We start from the raw sequence: 9,546 nt of genomic DNA, 5'->3' as shown, positions 1-9,546 counted from the left end.
TGATGCATTTCGTTAGCATTTTCTAGGTCTATAATTCTGTAAATTTTTCATGTATTTTATTGTTTGACTGTAAAAGGGTTGACAAACATTCCAACGAGAAATACATTTGGACCCATTTATTACATTAATGTTGTCAGCATCCATACTGGAGTTTTAGTCTATTCTATCTAATGTGTTTAAGATTTTAGACATTTTAGGATATTTCTATGATACAGGACATTAGGAGCTTAGTTAGAACCTCTGGGTGCAAGCGATCGTCCACAAGCACTTTTTTTTTTTTTGAGAAAAAAAGAAGCTCTATTTTGATGCTGTTTAATATGAATATCATATATCATATAATATCAGTATGAATGTTAGGCTAATCATCAGTACACTAGTTTTTGTAGGTGAACAAAATGTAGATGTTTTTTTTGTCAGTTACACTCCAGCACAGTGTTATATGAATTATATGAGTAAACCAACCAGATATTCCTCGTTGTTTTTAACTACTTCCAAATTGCAATTTAAAGAAATGTGCAGACAGGCGTGTGGAATAAGAAGGGACAAATGTTGCATACGCAGACCAAGTGAATGGTTGGACAGAGATGATGCATGGGTGGAAATATAGAAATATGAAGCTAATAATAGTATTTCATTGAAGCATTGTACCTCTTATTAGAGCCAGGCTGCCTGCCTGGATATTTGACCTTTTAAGGAAACGGCTTACTGGAAATGGCATCTGAATCAAAAAGATTCACTCAACAACCTTCTGATTTATGATCATAATATCTGGATGGCCTTTGTGGATAATCCTCTTCGATATGTCATTATTGTCATCTTTGGGAAGTTGCGTCCAGAGTGAATCAGCAGGTAATCCCCGCTGCAGATCACACTGTCCTTGGAGTGAATTCTTAATAATTTACTTGTGCACAACCCACCTGAAGACTTTTACATCAGGGAAAATACTTAAGTAGGCTACAGCGATACAGAATTCAATGTTGTCATTTGAGTCTGAAACTGATGAAAGTCATACTGCCTGCATGCGTTCAATTTAGACTGAAGACACTGTTACAGTACCAGGAAAATTATAGAGGTTTGATTTGATTTGAACTTTATTTATTTCGTAGATGTTAAAAAATAGAATGAAATACAACAAGGATATAATATAGTTATACACAAATGTACAAACATATCCGCAAAGGAGTGGGAGTAAGGAAAAAATTATTAACTCCCACCCCATCTCCATCAGTTATTGAAAAATCAAATGCTTTGCATCCATTTTATACAAACAATTTTTTTTCTATGCAATATTCTATGTGCAACATATTTAAATTGTTATTTAGAAACAGAAAAAAAGTGCAGAAGATAGAGAAAAATATAATAATAATAATAATAATAATAACAATAATAATAATAATAATAATAATAATAATAATAAATAAGTAGTAGTAGTTCAAACCAGTGCAACACCATACCATAATCCCTGTAAACACCTGGTGACTGTCAACCCCCTGTTTTTTTGCCATGTATCTACAAAAAAATCATATCTTTATACATTTTAGAACTGTTTCATGTTTGAGCAAACATTAGACAATTTAGGTCAATATACATGTCTATACAACAGTTTGGTAAAGTTTAACTTAGGTTTAAAATTTATGGAGCTAGAACAGGGACACTGAAAAAGGGAAAGACTGGCACTAAAAAAAGTAATGAAAATAAAATTAGATTTAAAAAGATAAACCACAGGCATTAAAAATATTTTATTTTGATGTATTTTTTGCATTCAGTGAGTTTTTTTAGTGACTTTTTTCTTTTCATGTCACTTATTTCAACGTCATTTTTACAAAATATTATGCTTATGGTTTTTCTGTTCTTTTTTCAGTTTGATAAACTTTCTGTCTTCTGCTATGGCGTGGAGGGGTGACACTCGATAAGAGAGGCAAGGAGAGAACAATTTAGGCTACATATTATCTGCATACTGGAGAGTGTAAGTCTACGGCATGACCACACATCCAGCATATGCTTCATTTTCAGCTGAAGAAAAGGAAAGTCATGTCACATACTGTCATGCCATGCCAGTATGTGGGTCCTGAACATTTCCCGAGACCCAAAAATTAGAAAGAAATTAGTAAAAAGTACAAGAAAATTTGCCGAAAAAAAGTAAAACACATACAAAACAAAAAACAACACTTAACATATATATAATTTTGTAACTTAATTTCAATTATGATAATATTTTTTCCCCTAGCTTTATAAAATTGAAACTGAGAAAAAGAGAGTGAAAAAAAAACTTTAATTGAAAAACTATTCAAATAAAAACATTTCTTGCCTGTGTTTCATTTTTCATTGTAACGTTTTTCCAGTGCTTATGTTTCCTTTTTGCAATGCCATTTTTTGGAAGGACAATTTACTGTCACTGGTCTAGCTCCACAAAATTACCCTCCTTCTTAACACTGGCTATTTGTCAGGAAAATTGGGGAAAAGTAGTCAATATTAATTAAAAAAATAAATGCAAAATTCAGGTCACATTGTGTTGCTTTATTTACATTCAATTTAAAGTTCATTACATATCCTCAGTAAATTGAGGGTACACTTCAAGTATTAACTTATACAATCTTACATAATTTTACATAAAGCACTTTATAAACAAGCATATTTAAACGTAAACATACACAAACTCCACAGTTTTTGAAAATTAGTATTTTCTTCGTGAAATACATTCAGCAGAATATCTAACATCAGGAATACAATCGAAATACTCTGTTTCAATATGTCTCTCCCTCTGGTGTTTATAACAATACAGCTCAGCTCTTCCACATTTATTTAATGAGCAAATCACTGTGCAATTTATGTTTTTAATGTCCAAGGCTGGTGAAAATGAAGTTGAGAAATAAAACTAAATAATCACTCTGTATCACCCATCAGGACTGAGCACTGTGGTCATTTAGTGCAGCCTTCATCTCTGCCCTTTGTTTTTGTGAGAATACAATAATAATAATAACAATAATAATAATAAGGAATGTTCACTTATTGTAAGTAAACAGAAAGTTTATGTGCAAAATCATAGCATTAGCTAGCATCCATTTGTAAAGTCAGATAATAAACTCAGTTGTAAACTTTGATGGAGTATGAAAGAGATATTTTGATTGAATATGCATTTCTGAGGTGGACCAGCCAAGAAATGTCAAACTGTCTAATCTGATCGGCTCCGCAGCCACAAAGTTCCCTCTGCGTGTTTTTACGTGAGTCTCTCCTTCAAAGAGTTCTTCGTAGGTTCAATGACCTTTTGACATCCACAAAGTGTAGTCCCTCTCTCAGCTCAGACCTGGTTGACTTCATTTTTCTCTGAGCTGGGAAAAGACGTGGGCTCCCAGCGGCCCAGTATGTTACCCCTCAGTCCCGCCTGGCACTTAGCGATGAGGTAGATTTTGCGGAGAACGGTGCGGCGCAGCAGGATGTAGACCCAGGGGTCGAGAATCTGGTTCCACGTTGCCAGCCTCACGCCCATCACCATCAGGGTTTTATAGCTGGACAAGTCCTCTCCGATGGATCCTGTGTAGGAACGGATCACCGTCAACAGGCCAAAAATCTGCAGGCATGAAAAGTTAAAATTACTCAAAAATAACAAACTAGTTCCTGAAATGATCTGGTTTATTTTGACACAATAAACTAATGTCCTGGATAAGCACTCTCACTTCTGTACCAATATTGTTGAGTGGCAGCAAAAGTACGTTGATTCTTTTTAAAATCTGTAACAGCAATGTGTCATGCAAGAAAGTTTTAATGTTAGGTAACATTTTTATTTGAATTATCTGAACAATGAAGTGGTCACTGCAAAAACACAGAGCTGCAGTGAGGTAAAAAAGTGCATGTTCATGTATCCTGAAGGTGATCTAATATGAGATGGATCCGTTTTTTTAATTTCTTCCAGAATTGGCCCTACTGACATTAGAGTTGATACTAAGATGAAGACTTTGTGTGTATCCCTTCCTTCTGATTGTTCACTGGATGCATTATTTGTTGAAATTATCAGTATTTGTTTTCATTATTACAGTTTTCCTATTTACTTGCCATTCATTTAAGCAGATTATTATTTATTTGAAGCCCATTTCTGTCCCTTTCTTTTACAATTATTGTTTCTACAAAAAAAGTATAAAGAGTAAATCCAGCTTTTTTTACATAATGCCAGATCAGGCTGTACAACACACAGTCTTATGTTTTGTTTTTTATATAGTGGCAATATTTTTAATCTGCTGCTAATTATGCACTTGTATTAAGCGGCATAATCCTGGGCGATAATCCTTTCCACAGATGCAGTCAGTAAAAATACTTAAAGTCCCTGCACATCCAAACAGGTGTCTTCAATCACACTGGGTTCTGCTGGAAATCACATGCTGTAAATTGTCTTGGCCAAATGCAACAAAACTGATAAGATATAATGTGAAAAATTACCATGAAGTTGGCATAAAAATTTGCCAACTTCATGGTAATTTTTCACATTATTAAGTCACGTTATTAAGTAACACAAATTATTTCTTATTAATAAGATTATTTAGACTATTCAGATGAGAAAAATGATCTTTTAAGTATCCCAATTTATTCTTACTTACACTACTCTTGAATATATATCTTACTCATGATGCATATATTGTACCTACACGCATACTTCTTGTGTGTGTGAGTATATATATGTGTACTCTCCTCAGAAGTAGTAAAATATTTCTGATTCTGATTAGTTTGTTTCATCTTCTTATTTCACTTTTGGTTTTGTTGTCAGTGTGTCTAGTTGTGACTGTATGTGAACTTAAAGTCAGTAAATAAAGTGGGGAAAATCAGTCTTTTTTTAGTCTCACTGTCATAAGGCGAGCTCTGATCAAACCTGTGAAGTGAACTTTTGATGTTATATTGATGAGTTGATGCTGCTTTCTAATGCTGATATTTGCATGTACAGTAAAAGACTTACAGTAAAGTTGGCTTACAGTAATACTTTTTATAGTAGTTTTACTTTTGCAAACCAACTTAAAGGTGACATCAGTCTGACCTTTGACTGTACCTCCTGACACTCACCAGCAGAGGGCTCCAGCAGATACATGAAGTGACCATGATGCCGACCAGCTGCACCACCATCTCTATGTCATGGGACTTGGTTGAGTGATGGTAACCCGGCTGCCTCCTGAGCCGAGCGAGCACCAGCGTCAGTCCGCTGATGGTGTTACACACCAGCGCCACAGCCAGCGAGGTCAGACCCAATCCAGAGAAGAGAATCACGAACGCCACATCCACCTCCTGAGTGTCACTGAGCACTTTGATGAAGCACCAGGTCCCCGGCTCCTGATAGGAGTAAGAGCCCAGCTGAAAGAAGGGCAGCATGGCCACACACAGAGCCACCAGCCAGATGATGGACAGGCAGATCTTTGCACGAGTTTTGGTGACCAAGGATGAGTGTAGCAGCGGCTTAGTGACGCCCAGGCAGCGCTCAGCAGCCATGGCACAGCCCATAAAGAGCGGACACAGGCCGAAGAACACCATGCTGCCACCCAGGAACTGACACATCCTGTCAGAGGAGTTAAAGTCCTCGGGGTGCACACCTCCAGACAGGTAGAGTCTGAGAACCAGGGCACCTGGGATCACGTGGCCGACAAAGTCTGTGACCACCAGTGACGTGGCGAACAGAAGGAATGTGGCTTTGGTGCGGCGGGCCTGACGGGAATGGGCATTGGCGAGGATGAAGAGAGCCACGATGTTGGAGATGATTCCAAGTGTCATGGACAATACGACCACGATGACGCCGCTGGTGGTGGGCTGCACCAAGGTGAGGTTTCCCTGCTGCGACAGGCCTTCAACAGCCAGCCCGGCCTCCACCCTGCCTCCGCTGTTATTAGAGAAACGAGGGAGGAGTGGGGAGGCGGACGAGTTGTAGTGACTCAAGGCTAACATCACCGTGCTCTGAAGGTCATGAGATCGAGAGGCTGCAAGAGAGAGAAGATCAAATTAATATAAAGTATATGAGCTGTGGATTTACACAAGGTTGTAAGTTTTGTTTGGGCGGTCTTCCACTGGAAAAGTTTGACTCTAAGACTTTAGGTATATTATACAAGATTTTCCTTAAAAATTAAAATAGAAGGCAGGTTTCCATTAACCCTCAAATTACGCAAATTTCAATTGCAAATATATAATATGCATCATGGAAACATCAATTTTGAAAGAACTCCCATTTTTCACAAAAAAGTTTTTACACTTGCATGAGGTAGTGTGTCAGGCGGTTCAGAAAACTGCAGTGGAAACACTTTTTTCACTTTTATAGGTCACATGATGTTATGGCTCTGCACTTGTCAGTAAGAACTGGCTGCCTCAGGCATGATGCAGCAGGAGCTACAAGAGGTGTTATTGCATCACATAACTCTTCGAAAGTGAGCAGATTGTCTGGAATTTTTGAATTCACAGTTCCTTTGTGAAATCGTGGACTATCACCTCCCAGGAATTACTCATACATGGCCACTGATATGCATTGCCTTTCCATTATCACTTGCATGACACACCTATGTCGCCTTCGATTGAAAATAACGACCACTAGTATAGTTAAATAAACCTGCTAATGTTTTAAACATCCATTACCAAGAAGCAGTCGCATAATATCACTCAGTGGAAACGCCAGTCATTTGGCAATTGTGTTTTATCTACATTTCTGAAAAATTGCTTAAGTTTTGTGAAAACCTGTAATGGGCACTTGCCTTGTTAATGTTTAGAAATGGATGCCGATGCGTATGTTACATATCACACTTCAGGCTGATAAGGCTGTGTTAAACATCATTCCTGTTACGCCTCTTTTGCTACTGCAATGCCAGCATGCTGTCTAAAATGGCACACTGAAGTGTCATGACGCCATGATATTCAGAAGAAGGGACTCACATGCTATCTCTATAAAAAGGGATAAAGAGACACAGCACCTAATAAAGGCATATATAGAAAGGCGAGATGAGAGTGAATGCAATTTCCCTTTTACTTTTGCTGGTGAGTTTGCTTAAAAACAGTAACAAACAATCCTGCATGGTAAACCTTTACTTTCTGACATTCTGGTGAATTTTTATGCACAAATTTGTACCTTTTCTGCATCAACTTCTGGTCTAAATTACTTTAATATTGTCAAAGTTCTCTGCTACTTTCATGTTTTTAGTAACTGCAACAAATGCTCATGTTCTTAATAATGAGGAGGACATGTCTCCTGCGTCCTCCCTGGAAGCAACACCTATGGATCAACACATTAAAAAACTGTAAACATTAGACATATATCAAGATATCCAGGTGGAAATAAAGAAAAAAATCAGCATAAACAAGTGAAAAAACATAATGAAGGCAAATGTTTCCATATAGGGCACAAGTGTTCACCTAATGGTTTGACTGGTATGAAAATGATGTGAATCATACGCTGTGGCCACAGTCACCATATCTCAACCTGAATGTGCATCTGCAGGAGGTTTCACAGCGACATGTAAGTTAAAGCACCTAATATGGAATTTATTTATATTTTTATGAATGGTGCTAAACGTACTGAGAAAATCTTTAACCCTTTGAAACCTGAAGAAATTGGTTTGATTTATTTTTTAAAAAATTGGAAAAATTTAACAAGACATGGCTTAAAATGAGCAAGAAATTAGTAAAAAGTTACAAGAAAATTAGCTGAAAATAAGCACAAAAGGTAGAAAACAGTAACAAACTAAGAAATAACCCCCAAAAGTGATGAGAATTTAATTTTTTTTTTAAATTACATGATTTTGTTCTGGAGCACAATTTTAAATATTTATTATAATAATTATGAATAACATTTTAAGGGCATTTTCCTTTTTTAAAAAAAAAATAAAAAATTATATAATGTCTCACAATTTGTGGGACATTTTCTGTGAAGTTATTCATTGCCTTTTTTTCCCCACGTTTAAAGAAAAAAAAAAATCAAAACATTTCACTCATGTTTCAATGGGTTAACACGCAGCACTGAAGCTGCTCTGACAGCTAGTGGCAGCCCAACACCAATTAAAGAGTCATGAGTCAGAGTATGTTGTCTTTTAAAATGTGTCACCTATATGTACATTTTCTTCAAAATGAAGATTTGAGGACTTCTACTGAGGACGGCTGAAGATCTAACTAGAACTTCTTCTAAAATCCCTTATGACCCTCATTTCACAGCTGTTCACTTGTGTACAGCATCCAGCATGACACATCAGAACAAAGGTAACAGTCAGAGCTGCAGCGATGCATGTTAGAGAGGAGACTCTGATCAGTCAGGTTTGGTTTGGACGGAGGTCAAACACAGGTCATAAACAGCACAGTACTCCAGCAGCAAACCTACAAAGAACAGCATATTAAACCCACTGCAGCTCAGCATTGTTGTAGGCTATACTCTGACTTTACATATCAGTGACTGATTTCTATCAGAATGAGTCTTTTTTAGCACTAATTATTGATATTTGATTATTCAATCAGTTTTCTGTCTTCATTCTATCTCATTTTATGGAGTCCAGAGTGATATAAAGAAAGTCTTAGCTCATTTCTGCATGTTTGTATGCAAACATCAAAATAAACACATTTAGTTATCCTAAAATAAATGAATAAATAAATAAATGCATGTATTGACCTATACAGTTTGCCACGGATTAGATTGTCAATCGTGGAACAAATGTCATTAGATGGTGGGTTTGAAGAAGCTTGCACGGTTGCGTCGTGCAAGAAACTATGCACAAGGAAAACATTTTATTTGTCAAATATTTTAACATAAATGAAATCCGTCAAATAATACACTATGTCTTAGGCGATTTTTTTCTTAATTAAGTTTATCATTAGCTTTAAAATGAAGAAATGGCTCACCACTACATAGTTCCTTCTCAGTCCAGCTGAACAACCAGAAAATAGTTTAACTCGTCAGATATCCACAAATACTCCACAAACAGCGTCTATGAAAAAAATAGCAACGTCCACAAACGGATGAAAAAATGTCTTCGGAAGTCACGTTTCCCCTTGGTAAAGTCCAATGCATTGAAGTCCGGAGTGTTTCCCATGTCTGGGTGCTTTCATGGTGGTGTGCAGGTTATAAAGGATCCCCACTGACACTCACAAACCGACTCAGGGTTTTATGTGTCTTCAGTGTGTGTGGGCGTCTCTGCTGCTGAGCTGTGCGCCCCCTGACTCAGTCTCATCCTCGCTGCTGCGCTTTCTGTCACTTCTCTCTGTTTACATTAACTGTACGATCAGTAAGTGCCGTTTCAGTGTTGTTACTCACTTAAAGTGTGTCACCTACATTTCTAAGAAATTATCTCAAATTGGCCTGATTTATCTCCAGGCAGCACACTGCGCAAACCAGAGCTACTGTGCAAACGTTGTAGTCTTTTAACAGTGGCGCGTCAAAAGGGGGGCCAAGGGGGGCCATGGTGAAAAAAATTAGACGTTGACATTTCTGTCTTTTAACCCATTTAAACCTGAGTAAACTTGCTTACTTACTTTCAAAAACATTGGAAGACACACATTTGAGGAAGAAATTACCCCCAAATTAGCAAATAATTAGTAAAAAGTATATAT

The 9,546-nt window shown here is 37.0% G+C and overlaps 1 protein-coding gene across 1 annotated transcript; it reads right to left on the bottom strand.

Annotated features, from left to right (window-relative positions):
- Positions 1–2,496: 2,496 nt before the first annotated feature.
- Positions 2,497–9,300, bottom strand: LOC121938170 (prostaglandin E2 receptor EP1 subtype-like). The gene is made up of 3 exons (XM_088073780.1): positions 8,839–9,300; positions 5,047–5,948; positions 2,497–3,568 (listed from the first exon to the last, which is right to left on the bottom strand). The coding sequence occupies exons 2-3, from the start codon at positions 5,914–5,916 to the stop codon at positions 3,299–3,301; spliced, it is 1,140 nt and encodes a 379-aa protein (XP_087929906.1). The 5' UTR covers positions 5,917–5,948; positions 8,839–9,300; the 3' UTR covers positions 2,497–3,298.
- Between the last annotated feature and the right edge of the window lie 246 nt (positions 9,301–9,546).

Source organism: Plectropomus leopardus, chromosome 3 (assembly GCF_026936395.1).
Source record: "Plectropomus leopardus strain MGB_pleo_1.0 chromosome 3, ASM2693639v1, whole genome shotgun sequence".
In the NCBI taxonomy this organism is placed as follows: domain Eukaryota; kingdom Metazoa; phylum Chordata; class Actinopteri; order Perciformes; family Serranidae; genus Plectropomus; species Plectropomus leopardus.
Note: the sequence above shows the minus strand (reverse complement) of the source record. Positions and strands in the feature narration are given on the sequence as shown.

Bases quoted from the DNA above. Each gene is read 5' to 3' on its own strand.
- LOC121938170 (XM_088073780.1), bottom strand. From the start codon at position 5,916: ATGTTAGCCTTGAGTCACTACAACTCGTCCGCCTCCCCACTCCTCCCT. The intron at 3,569-5,046 runs GTGAGTGTCAGG...TCATGCCTGCAG, and splicing joins TCTGCTGGAGCCCTCTGCTG to ATTTTTGGCCTGTTGACGGT.